The sequence below is a fragment of the Panthera onca genome, chromosome A1, assembly GCF_046562875.1.
Source record: "Panthera onca isolate mPanOnc1 chromosome A1, mPanOnc1 haplotype 2, whole genome shotgun sequence".
NCBI lineage: Eukaryota > Metazoa > Chordata > Mammalia > Carnivora > Felidae > Panthera > Panthera onca.
This window is the reverse complement of record NC_138339.1, coordinates 211,278,411-211,294,736: the sequence shown is the minus strand read 5'-3', so window position 1 is coordinate 211,294,736 and position 16,326 is coordinate 211,278,411. Positions and strand designations below refer to the sequence as shown.

Sequence of the window (16,326 nt, the reverse complement as noted above, 5' to 3'; positions counted from 1 at the left end):
AGCAGAAGACATAGAATGAGTGTAGGATTACTTCTCTAAGAACTTAAGACAGTCGAATTATCAAATACAAACTTTCATGAATATGACTGCAATTATTAAGGCAAAAGAATGAAAAACAAGGTCAAAGAATGAGACTGTTAAAAAATACCGGGTGGAATGTCTTCTTCCAGACAACATGAAATGACAGAACCTGATTTGGCAATGATTTGGGGACAACAAAAGAAAAAATTGTAAGTGGAACTACATTAAACTAAAAAGCTTCTGCACAGCAAAAGAAACCATCAAAAAAATGAAAGGCAGCCTACAGAATTGGAGAAAATATTTGCAAGCCATATATCTGATAAGGGGTTAATATTCAGAAACACATAAAGAACTCCTACAACTCAATAGCAAAAAACAACAACAACAAAAAAACTGATTAAAAAATGGTCAGAGGGCCTTGAATAGACATTGAATAGACTAAAGAAGACATGCAGATGGCCAACAGGTAATGAAAAGATGCTCAACATCACTAATTGTCAGAAAACTGCAAATCAAAACCACAATAAGCTGTCACCTCACACCTGTCACAGTGACTGTCATCAAAAAGGCAAGAGATAATGAGTGTTGGCAGGGATGTGGAGAAAAAGGAACCCTTGTGTACTGTTGGTGGGAATGTAAATTGGTACAGCCACTATGGAAAACAGCACGGAGGTTCCTCAAAATGTTAAAACTACAAATAACCATATGACCTAGCAATCTTACACCTGGATATATATATTCAAAAGAAATGAAAATAAGATAACAAAGCAATACCTGCATTCCCATGTTCATTGCACATTAAAAAACATAGGTGGACCTTGAGAGCATTATGCTAAGTGAAATAAGTCAGAGAAAGACAAATATTGTGTGCTCTCACATGTGGAATCTGAAATAGCCGAACTCCTAGAAGCAGAGAGAAAAACGGTGGTTGCTAGGAGGAGGAAATGGGGAGGTGTCAATAAAGGATATAAGCTTCCAGGTATAAAATGAGTATGGGGACCTAATGTACAGCATGATGACTTTGGTTAACAGTACAATATGTATTATATATTTAAAAGTTGCTAATAGAGAAAGTTGCTAACATCTTAAATGTTCACACCCCCAAAACCAAGTAATTATTATGTGAGGTGATGGTATATTAACTGACCCTACTGTGGTAATCATTTTACAACGTAGAAGTGTATCACATCATTGCATTGTACATCTTAAAGATACACAATTATATGTCATTATATCTCAATAAAGCTGGAAAAAAATTTTAATTAAAAAATCTCCAGAATCTGGATTTACTTTCCTATTTAAACAACCTGAAAATACAGACAAAATGTATGAAACAGTGCTATTAAAAAGTGGATATCAGTCAACAAAAGCAAGTGATCTCTGAGAAACAGGAAACAAATGAGGGTGAGCCCTATGATTACCCCACCTTACTGCATAGAGAATTTTTTTGTTTGTTTGGGTCGCTCTTTGTTTCCTCTTTTTCTTTTTTCCCTTCCTTTCTTTCTTTCTGTCTTTCTTTCTTTTTTCAGTTTGGCAATTTCTTAAAACATTTAATGCATGCTTAACATGTGACCCAGCCATTCTTCTACTGAGTGTTTACCCAAAATAAATGAAGCCATACATTTATAGAAAAACGTATGCATGAATGAATGTTCTTAGCAATTTTCTTTGCAATAATAGCCCCAAACTTGAAACAACCCAAATGTCTATCAACTGCTGATTAAATAAACAAATTTGTGGTATACCTGTACAATGAAGTAACACTCAGCAATAAAATAGAGTATACTATTGATACATACAACAAAAATGGATGAATCTCAGCATAATTATGCCAATTTGGAAAGAAGCCAGATTTTTTAATATGTATGTTTCTATTTATATAAAATTGTGCAAACTGCAAACTAATATAATGACAGAAAATATGTGAGTAGTTGGTTATCTTTGGATTGGGCAGAGTGGGAGAGGTAAGATGTAAGGCTTACAGAGGGGTACAAAGTACTTTTGGGAGGGAAGGATATGCTGTTTTGAACATAGTGATGATTTCACAGGTAAAAACATGTTGGAAGATACCGACTTATAGACTTTAACCATATGCAATTTATTGTATATCTGTTATACTTTGTAAAGCTCTTTTTAACGTGAAAGACTAATATCCTAATTAATAGTGGAAGACTGATGTCATAAGGAACCAAGTAGAACACATAATATATAGGTTTAACCTATATATATACAGATTAGTCACTGTTTAAAAGCATTAATGAGTTCCAATATAGATCTGATGTAGAATAAAAAACATGAAAGAGTCAGAGATGTAAGGATTGAATGAAAAGGTCTACATGTTTGATCAAAGGTCCAGAAAAAGAGAATATGTAGAGCAAGGAGGAGGCAGTCTTCAAAGGTAATGACTGAGAGTTTTCCAAGGTGACATCCCAGCATGGTGAATCCTGAGTAGCATAACTAAAAGAAGTCCAGGTCTAAATACATTATAGAAAAAAATGCAAAACACAGCACTCCCCTAGCCCCGCCCAAAAAAAGAAGAAGAGGAAGAGGAAGAAGAAGAAGAAGAAGAAGAAGAAGAAGAAGAAGAAGAAGAAGAAGAAGAAGAAACAACGAACCAACCAGAGGAGAAACTTGAAGAGGATTGATTTTTAGATTGGCAGCTTAGAAGCTCCCAGTAGAGGATGGGAGTGTTGGCTATCTTCAAAGTATTAAGAAGAAATAACTGTCAACCAAAAAGTCTGTACCCAACTAATGTATAACTCACATGAAGCTGTTCACATTGCCATGTTGAATAGTAAGGAAGCCAATGGAAAGGATGGATATTGGATAGGTTTACTAACAGTCTCTGTCTTGACTGAAACTAGTGGTGAAAACAGTGGGAAGAAGAAAATGATGTTATCAGAAAAGGTAGGTAAATAGAAAGCATAAAATAAGAGGGTAGGAGGGATGGGAGCTAACTAATATTTCTAATATCTTCACTTCTAATATTTGTTATCATTAACGTAGTCACCCAGAGGTGTCTGCCTCATGAATTGTTCTCTGCAGATTCCTGCAGTGATGGAAGTCACGATACCTGGCTGACTAGGTTTTATATTTATGCATTAAGAAGGGCCTGAAGAGTGACTTTGTGAGAGCAGGGGAGTTGGATGCTTAACCAACTGAACCACCCAGGCTCCTCAAAAGTGATCTGTTTTTGATCCTCTTATGCACCTTTAGAAATGTTTCCTATTCAGCTTGGGGATGTGTTCTTAACCTAATGACTTTATCTCTAGAATTCTGTTCTTCTAAGTTCTTGCTCTACATTGCACTAATCCAGAACTTACCCTTGTGACCTAGACCAGATAGAGCCTGAAGAATGTTGGGATAAAATATGCTAACTAAGGTGTCCATTTATGCTTAATCTTCATTGGTTCTTATGTATAGAATGGTAGTCTATTCGGACAGCATGATCATCTCAACCTAAATCTCAGGCAACATTGCCACCAAGTTGTGTTCCTAGAGAAATGGCAAAAGAAGATCACAAACAAGGCTTTAGAATAGTTGGTTGAGCCAGACTAAGGTTGCACAAACTACATTTAACACTGTTGGAATGGACTTGTTTAGAGATTGAATGAAGCATAACTATGATATATATAATGTGCAAAACTGTTTTGTGTGAATCAAAAGAGATACAGAAAAATAAGATGATTAAAAATACATAGGAAAATAAAAATAGACTATGTGGTTCACCAAAATTTTGCCTCACATATTTTTCTATCTCTAAAGTTTTGGGACGTTTCTAGTATTTGAGAACTACGTGTATGCAGATGTGAGAAAAGCTAAAAGTCAACTTCTCCTACCATAAAAAGCTTATGTAACCAACAGACAAATTTGTATGGCTTATTTTTTGAGCCCCAGTCTTATCAACATCAAGAATGTTACCCCAAATTTTAAGAAAGCACTGTCAGTTTTTTTCCCTCAAAGACAAGATATAATGTTTTAAACTTAACCTTATTTTTATAAATGAGCTGATATATCATTTCCTACATAAAAGTGTTTGTGCTCTAACCTACGCTAATGATAAAATTTCACTGAAGTTATTTTCCTTTTGAGTAAACAGCATTTAGGAGACCATTATGTGTGATCCATGTATAAAGCATTAAAATTTAAGATAAATGACCAAATAGCATTTATAAACAGCTAAATTGTTCATTCTCTTTCACTTTTGAGGGCAGATACTTACACAGAGCTGTTCTGTTTTCAGGGAGAAAAACAAAACCTCCACGACCAGATTCCCCAGCCACTACACCAAACATATCTGTGAAGAAGAAAAATAAAGATGGTAAGGGTAAGTACTATAATTTCCTTGTAATACTTATAGGTCAAGTAACAGTTAGATTCTTTAAAATATCTGCATTTTGTAAGAAAAACTACCAGCTCTCTTGACTTATTGAAATGGATCTTATTGCTGCCACATGCTTATAAAGTACAGTTGGCACTTTTCCATTCAAGAGATTTTTTTATGTACCTGTGTGTCCTTTCATTTAATAATGAGTCTCTTGGGAGAGTTCAGCCAGGTTAGCCTTTCAGTTCATAGACACTTTATAATACTGTTTTGAAGTTCTCATATTTTCATAACTGCAGCCCAAATATGAAAAAAATTAAGGTCAATCCATTTGCTCTGATATAAAAAGAACAACTATTGAATGTTTTGTATAACTCTTTTTCACTGGTTTTCTTAGGTAATGGTTCTTAAAGAGGTAAGAAAAAATTCCTCTCAAAGTGTTTTTTTTTCCTCCCTAAGTTATCACAAATCTAATTGCCAAGATTGCTCTGTCCAGACATCTTACATAAGACTTTTAGTTGTGTTTAATTTTGCTCTTTCAAATGAAATTGTAATCAGTTCAACAGAAATTGCTTTTGTTTCAGGAAACACAATTTATCTTTGGGAGTTTTTACTGGCACTGCTCCAGGACAAAGCTACTTGTCCTAAATATATCAAATGGACCCAGCGAGAAAAAGGCATTTTTAAACTGGTAGATTCCAAAGCAGTATCCAGGTTGTGGGGAAAGCACAAAAACAAACCTGACATGAATTACGAGACCATGGGAAGAGCTCTCAGGTACATGAAGCTTTTGTAGTTTGTTGTGTTAAGAATATTATTTCCTAAATACTACAAAGTAGGTAACTTCTAAAAAGTTAGAGGATTACAAAAATGGTGAATTTTATTATTGAATTACTAAAACCACACAACTTACAGAAATCACTATGTATTTAGGGGTGCCTGGGTGGCTCAGTTGCTTAAACATCTGACTTGTGGTTTCAGCTCAGGTGGTGATCTCACAGTTCCTGAGTTTGAGGCCCAGGTCAGGCTCTGTGCTGACAGTGCGGAACCTCGAGCCTGCTTGGGATTCTCTGTCTCCCTCTCTCTGCCCCTCCCCTTGTGCATGCATTCATTCTCTCCCTCCCTCCCTCCCTCCCTCCCTCCCTCCTTCCATCCCTCCCTCCCTCTCTGTCTCTCTCTCTCAAAAAAAAAAAAAAAAAAAAATCAGTGTGTATTTAAATTGAAATCTGACTCCAATCTAGGAAAATGTTTTCCTTCAAAAAAAATTTTTCATGCAAATAACAGACAGTTTCCTTATAAAGGGACTAAAAAATATAAACCATCAACAGAAATTTAAATTGACCACAGGAGTCATATGTTTGGAGCCATTAAACTTGAATTCAGCACAAAGTTAACAAATAGTGGTAATGCAGGTACTTAATAAGAGGGTGCATTTTTATTTATTTTCTTTAATTTTTTTTTTAACGTTTATTTGAGAGAGAGACAGAGTGTAAGTGGGGGAGGGTAGAGAGAGAGGGAGACACAGAATCTGAAGTAGGCTCCAGGCTCTGAGTGTCAGCACAGAGCTTGATGTGAGGCTTAAACCCACAAACTGTGAGATCATGACCTGAGCCAAAGTCAGATGCTTAACTGAGTGAGCCACCCAGGTGCCCCAAGATTTTAAATGTAAATCTCAGATATGATCTGTATACCTGAATAAATGCTTCAAGAATAATGTTAGATACTGTGAAATTTTGAACTAGGGTATCATTTTATTCTTAAGCTCACTATTAGTTTGTTTTTTCTGTGCTCTCTCTCTCTCGAGATACACATCTATTTGAGAAAGATTTACTGGAAGTAGCAATCATCGTGGTGCCTGGGTGGCTCGGTTGGTTAAGTGTCAGACTTTGGCTCACATCATGATCTCAGGGTTCATGGGTTCAAGCCCCACTTTGGGCTGTCTGCTGTCAGCACAGAGCCCACTTTGGGCCCTCTGTCTCCCTCTGTGCTCCTTCCCTGCTCTAATTCCTGCTCTCTGAGATGGAGACGGAATCCCAAGCAGACTCCACAAGGCAGTACAGAGCCCAACGCAGGGCTCCAGCCCGTGAACCATGAGATCATGACCTTTACTGAAACCAAAAGTCAGACACTTAGCCGACTGAGCCACACAAAGCCCCTAAATTCTTGAGGTTTGTAGTAGATTTGAGTATTCCGGCAAGTTGGAAGAAGGGGAGATGAAGAAAAGTGAACTAGATAGTTCACTGTATAATCCATATACTTTATCAACAATCTCCTCATCAGAACTGGTTTTAGGTTTAGTTAGCAATAAGGATTTTTCTATGTAAGTATGTGTGTTTTATATATATTTAGAAAGAATGTGTTTGGGGCACCTGGGTGGCTCAGTCAGCAGGGCGTCCAACATCGGCTCAGGTCATGACCTCGCTATTTCATGAGTTCAAGCCCCATGTTGGACACTGTGCCAACGGCTTGGAACCTGGAGCCTACTTTGGATTCTCTGTCTCCCTCTCTCTCTGCCCCTGCCTGCTTGTGTTCTCTCTTTATGTCTCTCTCTCAAAAATAAATCAACACTAAAAAAAAAAAAAGAGAAGGGTCCCCTGGGTAGCTCAGTTGGTTAAGTGTCAGACTTTGGCTCAGGTCATGATCTCATGGTTCGTGGGTTTGAGTCCTGCATCAGGCTCTGTGCTGGCAGCTTGGAGCCTGGATCCTGCTTCAGATTCTGTCTCTGTCTCTCTTCCCCTCCCCTACTTGTGCTCTCTCTCTCTCTCTCAAATATAAAAACATTAAAAACAATTTTTTTTAAAGAAAACAATATGTTTAATTATACTATCTTATATAAAGTTACTACCCTTCATCTTGAAATTCTTCTCCTACTTGTTTCCAACTTGAGACTCTGTTATTATTAGGGAATTTTTAATGTTGTTGAATATCATTTTAATTTATGTTTAATTGAATAAAATATTGATAAAATTGTCTGCTTTGAATAGGTACTATTACCAAAGGGGTATTCTGGCAAAAGTAGAAGGTCAGCGCTTGGTGTATCAGTTCAAGGAAATGCCAAAAGATCTTATTTATATAGATGATGAGGATCCAGGTTCCAGCATAGAGTCTTCAGATCCATCACTGTCTTCAACGACTACTTCAAGTAGGAGCCAAGCAAGCAGATCGAGAGTATCCTCAAGTCCAGGGATAAAAGGAGGAGCCACTACAGTTCTAAAGCCGGGAAATTCTAAAGCTACAAAACCCAAAGATCCTGCAGAAGCTGCACAGCCATCAGAAGTTCTGAGGACAGTGCAGCCCACACAGTCTCCATATCCCACCCAGCTCTTCCGGACTATTCATGTAGTACAGCCAGTACAAGCTGTCCCAGAAGGAGAAGCAACCGTAACCAGTAGCATGCAGGATGAAACATTAAATTCTTCCGTTCAGAGTATTAGGTGAGAAAACTATAAAGTTATTGATGCATTTCATTATGTAATGTTTCTGACCAGAGCCATTATTAGTTAAATACCTTAGGATTCAGAAGTGAGAATAAAAATTGTATTGATTTCAAGCTAGAAATCTTATTCAACAGATTGTTTTCAGCAGCAGTGTATATGACATCAATCCTCTGATTCTATCAGTGATTCCTTATTTTTAAACTTTGACATTACTTGATGTTATTCTATTAAGTCTAGTCTACTGTACCGTTGTACGATTGGATTGATCATACAAGAAGCAATCCACATATTAGAAACTCCAGAGAATGGTTTCAGATCTTCCTTTCAAAGTCAGAAGCTGTAAAAATTTAACATAAATTGACAATCATGACCTTCTGGAATATAGTGAGTTCGAAGAAACAACATTACTCCTTGAGAAGATCCTATCATGGAGCAGTTTTAAAGTTCAAAGAGGCCAAGAATCTAATTTTTTGGGCTTTTAGAGTAGCAGAAGTTGGAAAAATAGTTTTATAGCAATCAAATCAAATTTATCTCATAACCCTGGGAAAGATGAAACAACAAATTGATCAAGAAAACCCTGTCTGCTTTAAACTGGTCTTTTGCAGCATTTGGGACTGGTCTCATTGATGTAGAATGGGGAAAAAGAGGAAAGGCAGAAAATTAGATGGACATTTGTAACATTCTCTTTTTCTACGGTCATGAATTTCCAGAATGTGAATTACAATAAAACATAGGAGCCCGTCCAAATATAATAAAAATGATTCTTTGATTATTTTTATTAGCTGACTTCAGTCTTAACATTTGTATATTCCTGAATATAAATGCTGGATTTTTGTTCTGTTGATCTTGAGGTAAGAAGCATTACCCAGAATCAAGACAGAGTTAGATGTTTTAGTCTTCCTTGTATGGTCCATTTAAACTTGTGGCATCGTGAAAATTGACTTGCAAGGAGTAGAAAGGTTACATTTGTCCCATTTTAATTGGACAGGAAGGATCAGTCTTTCACTGTTATTAAAGGAGTGCTTATTTATCTATTTTCTTTTTAATGTTTTATTTTCCTCTATGTCCTATTGGTTTTGTATGATAACTGAGTATCTAGTTGGAAGTACGTGATTCCTCCCATTGGTTTCTAGGCTCTTTGTCGTCTTATCATTGTGTGTATTCGTGCTGATAGGAAACATCCAATAGTCATAAGCTAATCACTAGGACCCCCTTCTTGGAGTGATTCAGTTATTTTTTAGCATCTTTTTTTTACACCTTGAGAATAAAAACAAATCCCCCCACCTTGCAATAAAAAAAGTCCACATAACTCTAGCTCTGATGGATATTAAATTGTGATACTGTATTGGATACTTTATTACTCTGAATGTCAATTTCTGAATAATACTCAGTGCTAGATATTAAAATGCTGTAATTATACTCCTTATCCATGATTTGCAAACTGTCTTTTGGTGTACTTTTCAGAATTTTCATTTCTAAGGTCCCTGATTGTTCTGTGGACTCCCTGCCTGCTTCCTGGCTCCAGTATTTTTTCTCTGGAGTCCAACCTGTTATATAAGACTACTAGTCACAGCTTTGCTATGCTACTTTCTTACAGCTTTTGTTAGATTCATGTTGCACACAGACCTGCAGTTAAATTTCTGGAGCTTCCGCTACCAGCTCTCACTTCTCTGCTCATGATTCCTTCCTTGCCTTCCACAGTTAAAGCTGACTGCTTGTGTGCAGTGCAACTCAATCTGGGACTTGAACCAGGTGTTTCAGTTGACTTTAATGCTCGTCTCCTCCTATACATGTAACCCTGCAGGAGCCACATTTTATTCATTGTCCTTCTGCTTAACATAGTCTCTATCACATAACACCCCTTCAGATTTATAGATTTTATTTTGAAATAGTGTATATATTCATTCTTATCTCCTCTCGGAATAATGAGTTCTCTAAGTGTACTGCTTATATAATGAAGAAATTAAAAACTTTAACTTTTCAGAGTTTAAAACATACTTATTGAATAAATCATTTTCTATTTATATGTATGTATATACACACTTTCTTTTTTTATATATATACACACATTCTTAATCATTCCTTTGACTTTAAAAAAAATTGTTCCCACATTTGGTTGTATCTTTTATTTGTATCTCTCAAAAATCCTACTTATTTTAAAGGAGTTAAGCCTCTAATGGAATGCATTTTATTCCCTGAAATTACTGGATGTGTTAAGGCCAAAGTTAATGAATAATGAATATAATTACTCCGGTTTTCCTATTGTTCTTTTCCATTATATAGAAAGAAAGAAAAGGTGTTAAGTAAATTTCAAGCAAATTGTACATATTACTCTGAAATTTTAATGCATTATTAGAATCATTTTTCATTAGATTATTTCCTTATTTAGTGATTTCTTTATTTTTTATTTGTATTTTTTATAATTACCTGAACTTTTCATCATGAAAAATTTCACAATATCAACAGGTTGAAATAGTACAATGAACACCTATTTAAATCCACCTGGATTCACAGTTGATAGCATTTTGCTTTATTTGTTTTCTCTCTGTTTCTACCCTTTTTCATGTTTGGTTATTTGTCAAGTAAGTGGACATCATTATGACATTTTATTTCTAATCATTTCAACATACAGTTCTTAAGAATAAAGAGGTTTTCCTAAATAACTGTCGTATTATTACTCCTAAGTAAAATAGCAGTAATTTGGCTACATTTTTCTTAATTTTATAACTACTTACTAATAAAAACAAAGACCACTTAAAGATCTGTAGCTAAGAGAAAATGGAATATATAGGACTTAAAATTATTAAAAATTAAATAAAAAGGGGGGGGGCATCTGGGTGGCTCAGTCGGTTAAGCGTCCAACTTCAGCTCAGGTCATGATCTCACGGTTAATGAGTTCGAGCCCCACATCGGGCTCTGTGGTGACAGCTCAGAGCCTGGAGCCTGCTTCAGATTCTGTGTCTCCCTTTCTCTCTGCCCCTCCCCCACTCATGCTCTGTCTGTCTCTCTCTCAAAAATGAAAATAAACATTAAAAAAAAATTTATAGGACTTAGAATATTCAATGAATATATCAATAAGAACTGACATTTTCAAAGCACTCTCTGTATTTTATACGCTTTCCATATATTAATGTCTAATATCCTAACTTATCAATGAGATATAGGTAGTATTATTCCTATTTTACAGATGAGGAGGCCAAGGAACCTGGTCACATATAGTAAGTGGTGAAGACAGTGTTTTAATGCAAGAAGTTTAGTCCAAAGCAGTGAGCTCATGATTTGCCACCCTGCCTGTTGAGTCACATGATTCTCGTGAATTACCAGTCATTTACAATGAAGTAACATGTTTTTTCTTTTCTGTTTTTCCTTTGCTCATATCTTTTTATCTCACATAATTCCATGTATGTCTGTTGAAATCTATTAAGCTTTTCTAAATGATTTATGGTCTATGTGCTCAGTTTTTACTCTGCTTTAATTTTATATGTGCTTTAATTTTGACTCTAGCTTCATGTTATTTAAAGAAGCTACAACAAAAGTAAACCTCTGGTAAAATATTTTCCTGAAATTGTCCCTTGATAAATTTGCAAGTCCACATACCAACCTAACATAACTTTTTTCTCTGTAATATTTATTCAAGCCCAGTAGTTTGTCTTAGGGTCTCTTAAATCACTTAGCCTCAAAAAATGTATAATGTGCAAATTATCTTAAAAGCAAAGTAATGGAGTAGGAAGACTATAGGCGTAACTTTCCAGCCCTTCAACCTCGTCAATTATTAGATGTGACATTGAATTGGATTAATTAACTATTCTGAGTGTGTTTCCTCATCTCTAAAATAAAGGTGATCTTAACAGTTAATGGTGTTACAGGTGATCATAACAGGTAAATGACAGTTCCTTGACATCTAAGTAGATATACAATAAGAACTAAATGTTACATTGTATACCTTTCTTAGTCTCAGAAAGTTTGAGGAATTTTAAATTACCAGTATATACCAGTGGTTACAAGCAGTGTAGGAAATTTTATAAAGTAGTTAACTGTAACATAACCTTTGTTATATAATATAACCAGACACAACTGACAGTTTAATCATTAACTAAGAAAAAAATAATTAAAATTTTCTGTGGTTGGGAAAAGGCTGCATGATATTTTACCTTTAATCTCTGAATTTTTGTATTAGTGAAAATCACTTATTTTAGAATTTGTTCAAATAAGCCAGTATATTTACATTGTATATATATAAATGAGTATATATATTTTCTGGCAGAGGACAGTCAGGTGTTTGGAGAAAAGGATGTCTTTTTCTAGTTTGAACAAAAGCATTGAAAGTCTAGTGGTAGCCCTGGTTAGCAATATGGAAAATTTCCAAGTACGTTATTGCTTGTGCCACACCTGAATGAGGAAAAGAGGAAAAAGGAGTTGTGTATTAAAGGTGTGTAACTGCCCACAGTTTAAAGATAGAAAAGACAGTATTCATCTTTAGCTGAATTTATTTGGGACTGAAGAAGTGGCAGTGTGTTGTAACAGTCAAGCACAAAGGCCTTACAGCAGTTGGCCTCTTACATAGCTGGTCACCTTATGCAAGCTGTTCACTCTCTTTGTGCATTAATTTTTTATATGTAAAATGGGGATAATAGAACTTACAGGGTGGCAAGGCTGTACATATTTATAGATGCTATCTGTGTGCTTACTATATGCCATGTACTATCTTATTTACATGTACATGGCCATGAACTCTTGTCATGGGGAGCCCTTTATTTAAGAAATGATATCTGGCTATAGGGTCAGATAACATACCCAGGCTCAGATTCCACCCAAGATACCCTGATTCAGGTAGGCAAGGGGAAGAAGGAAGAACAGTGTATTTTGGAAAAGCTGCCTGGATCCCAAAGTTATTCTGTATCCTTCCAGCTGTTTTATTGCCTGCCCAATATTATCAGTATATCTGGCCTCTATTTCTCGTCATAGCCTGTCCACCTATTAAATCTTCATTACCCGGCTCATATTCTCTTCTAATTCCATCCTTCAAAAGAGCTGCTAACATCCTGCTCTAGGCTGATTGTCACAGAGGCGGCTTGGTTGGAATCTGAACTTGGAAATCAGAATCCTACCACAGTGGGTAGGATCTAGTCATCCTGTGTCATTCCACTTGCTTTGAACTTCTCTTAAGCTGCACTGAGTTTTCTTTTCCTATGTCTACCTAGCTAACCCATTTGTTTTCTCCAGAATTTTATTTCTCACGTATGTAACAAGCCACATAACTGTAACATATAAAATTTGCCTATAATAATCTGTGTGCAATGATTAACATTTGGGTGATGGGCACCAGCCTAGCTGTTGACCATTTGAAGTAACAGTCATCTATCTTCTGTATAATAGCTTCATAGAATTAAGAGGAAACAGTTGAGATCAGATGCTGAGTGTTTTCAGCTGTGCTTGTTTTATATTAACAAAGGCCATAACAATAATTTTCACACCAGTGAACTTTTAAAATTGGATTGACTCACGATATTATTAACAACCTTATGTAAGCTTGATGTACATTAAAGGATTTTATGTTAAAGATTATTTGAGCTGAGAAAACTGCTGAAACATGCTTCCATTTATTTTTGCCAAAGCTTGCCCTTATTGTTTGCTCTCAATGCCAACCTAAAGAACCCCCATGAGTTCATTATATTCATGACTCGTTTTATGTAATACAATATGAATTGTGAACTATTAAATTTCTTCTTATAGTTCTGTTCAATATACATTTAAGACTGAGTTTTTTTTTTTTTTTAATTGAGCATTTTCCCTCTATATATAGAGAAACAGGTTGAAAACAATTACAATCATATGAATTCTGGTAATTGTGGATGAACATGTGGATGATATTATCCCTCAAGTATTAAAAATAATGAGAGTGAATCTAATACATTTGTTTGAAAATACCTAATTTTCTTGGGGTGCTTGGGTGGCTCAGTTGGTTAAGCATCTGATTCTTGATTTCAGCTCAGGTCATGATCTCATGGTTTGAGTTCGAGTCCCTTATGTGGCTCTGCACTAGCAGTATGGAGCCTGCTTGGGATTCTCTGTCTCCCTCTGTCTCTGCCCCTCCCCTGCTCATGCTTGTGCTCTTGCTCGCTCGCTCCAAAAATAAACTTAAAAAAAAATAAAATTTCTAATTTTCTTTCAGGCAGTTCATAATAACTTCTTTGCCAAGCATTTTGATATCCTCCTCCTTCCCCAACAAAATTGCTTCCCAATTTGTGTTAATGTGGCACTTTGTACAGCAGATGGTATCATGGTTAATGGCCTGAGAGTTTTGTGTTGGACATTCCATTATAATACAGGGTCTGGTACGATGTTTATGTTGTGTTGAAAATACAGGGAGTAGCATTTGAAATGTATAACTCATATTTTGTCAAAATGACTTCAAATGTTAAAAAAGTTTTCAGGTGTGTAGAATATGCTGATTTTCTTTTATTTCATAATCTCAATAGGACTATACAGGCTCCAACCCAAGTTCCAGTGGTTGTGTCTCCTGGGAATCAGCATTTGCATACAGTAACACTCCAGACAGTGCCAATCACAACAGTGATAGCCAGTACAGATCCATCATCAGGTGCTGGATCTCAGAAATTTATTTTACAAGCCATTCCATCCTCACAGCCCATGACAGTACTGAAAGAAAATGTCATGCTGCAGTCACAGAAGCCAGGCTCCCCTCCTTCGATTGTCTTGAGCCCTGCCCATGTACAGCAGGTACTTACTAGCAATGTTCAATCCATTTGCAACGGAACCGTCAGTATGGCTTCATCTCCGTCCTTCAGCGCTACTACTCCTGTGGTGACCTTTTCTCCTCGAAGTTCACAACTTGTTGCTCACCCACCTGGCACTGTAATCACTTCGGTTATCAAAGCTCAAGAAACAAAAACTCTTATACAGGAAGTAGAGAAAAAGGAAGTTGAAGATCATTTGAAAGAAGACATTGAGAAGACTGAGCAACAGCCACAGCCTTATGTGATGGTGGTATCCAATTCCAATGGATTTGCCTCTCAGGTAGCTGTGAAACAAAATGAATTGCTGGAACCCAACTCTTTTTAATTAATATACCAAAGGAATTATGGATGGTTGTTTTTTAATTGAACATTTCCAGTTGTATTCAAACTGATTCTAAGATAAATTCTACAGATGTTCCTAATTTTGTAGTTAATTGTTGAAAATATTAATTTAGAGTTAATTTTGACTTTGTTAGATGAGGGAGGGTACCCAAGTGTTTCTCTTTGTTCTGCAAATGTTTCAGAATTCAATTGTGAAGGAACAGGCATTTTATACTATGAAGACATTCTTTTCAGATTTTTTTCAGTTGCTATACCATAAGCATTTTTTAAGTTTCTTTTTTAATTTTACATGGTATTAGTTTTTCTGATTCTTTTGTAAATACAGTACTTAAATACAAGGCAACAGGAGATTTATATAGGAACCATTTTCATTCCACTTGCGTAAGTTAAAGTCTTGACCCTTTCAAATGCAAGACACCTATTTTATACTTTGTTAAAATTATGATTTCAGTTAGATTGACTTTAGTTGGTTGCACTGTATAAGGAACTATGAAGATGTAGAAAACAACATTAAAAATTGAAAGTTGCCCATGATACGGCTGAACCTGTTTCAGAAGCAGGATAGTATAAAAGCGTCAGCCTAAGAGTGGCTCTTCTGCTAATTAGTTGTGTGATGTTGGGCAAAGCCACTGGATCTTTTTGGGCCTCAGTTCTCCCATAAAAGGAAGGGATATGTTGGATTAGACGAGATGATCTTTAGGCTCCTTTCTGGTTCTAAAGTTAATGATTCTAGCTCCTATATTTTAAAGTTATATCAACTAAAACATTATCAGCTTATTTCTTAATGTAAATATGGCTAACATATTGCAGAAAAATAACTGGCCCTACAACCTACAAAATTCATTCTTCTGTTATCTGTAAGATCTGCTATGAATCTGAATTCTTCCTAAATACTGTGTTCATTAACTTTTTAGGCCACTGTGTACCGTGGCCCATCAGTAAACTTACATTGCTGAGTGCTAAATGATGTACTGCCATTCTGAAAGAGTCAAGGCTCTTTCTTAAGGGCCCGGAAAGCAACCACACCTTGGGCTCATCTGGCTGAGTAGTCAGTTGCTATAAAAGCATAATTGCTTTATATTTTGGATCATTTTTTTATTGGGAGTTGGGGGGGTTGCGTACAAAGATAATATACATATATATCTGAGTCTCGGAAATGAAATAGTTTTTAGATTACTTTTCAACTGTAAATAATGTACATTTAATTTCACAAGAAAAATTGTTTTCTGCAAATTTTCTAGTACAGCAAAGGAGAAACTTTTGTAGATGAAAAAAATCATGTTTAGAGGTCTCTTGTTCTATGTTTTCATATTACAGAGTGAATTTGTATTTAAGCAAAAATTTAAATTTTGGAAGCCTCTAAACGTTTTTGTATCTTTAATTGGTTTATTATTAAATAAATCATGTAAAAATTCTCAGTGTTTGTGTTTTAAGCAAATATTTC

General features: G+C 35.7%; 1 protein-coding gene across 6 annotated transcripts in view; it reads left to right on the top strand.

Moving 5' to 3' along the window:
• ELF1 (E74 like ETS transcription factor 1) overlaps positions 1 to 16,296 on the top strand; it is a 108,721-nt gene extending 92,425 nt beyond the window's left edge. For 5 of the 6 annotated variants that reach the window (XM_060637047.3, XM_060637050.3, XM_060637045.3 and 2 more), the window contains 4 exons: positions 4,265 to 4,348; positions 4,930 to 5,122; positions 7,330 to 7,779; positions 14,262 to 16,296. In XM_060637047.3, the coding sequence (XP_060493030.1) occupies positions 4,265 to 4,348; positions 4,930 to 5,122; positions 7,330 to 7,779; positions 14,262 to 14,865 (1,331 nt within the window). In that variant the 3' untranslated portion in view covers positions 14,866 to 16,296. The remainder of the gene's footprint in view (positions 1 to 4,264; positions 4,349 to 4,929; positions 5,123 to 7,329; positions 7,780 to 14,261) is intronic. The other variant, XM_060637049.3, reaches the window with a different exon arrangement.
• Positions 16,297 to 16,326: the final 30 nt, after the last annotated feature.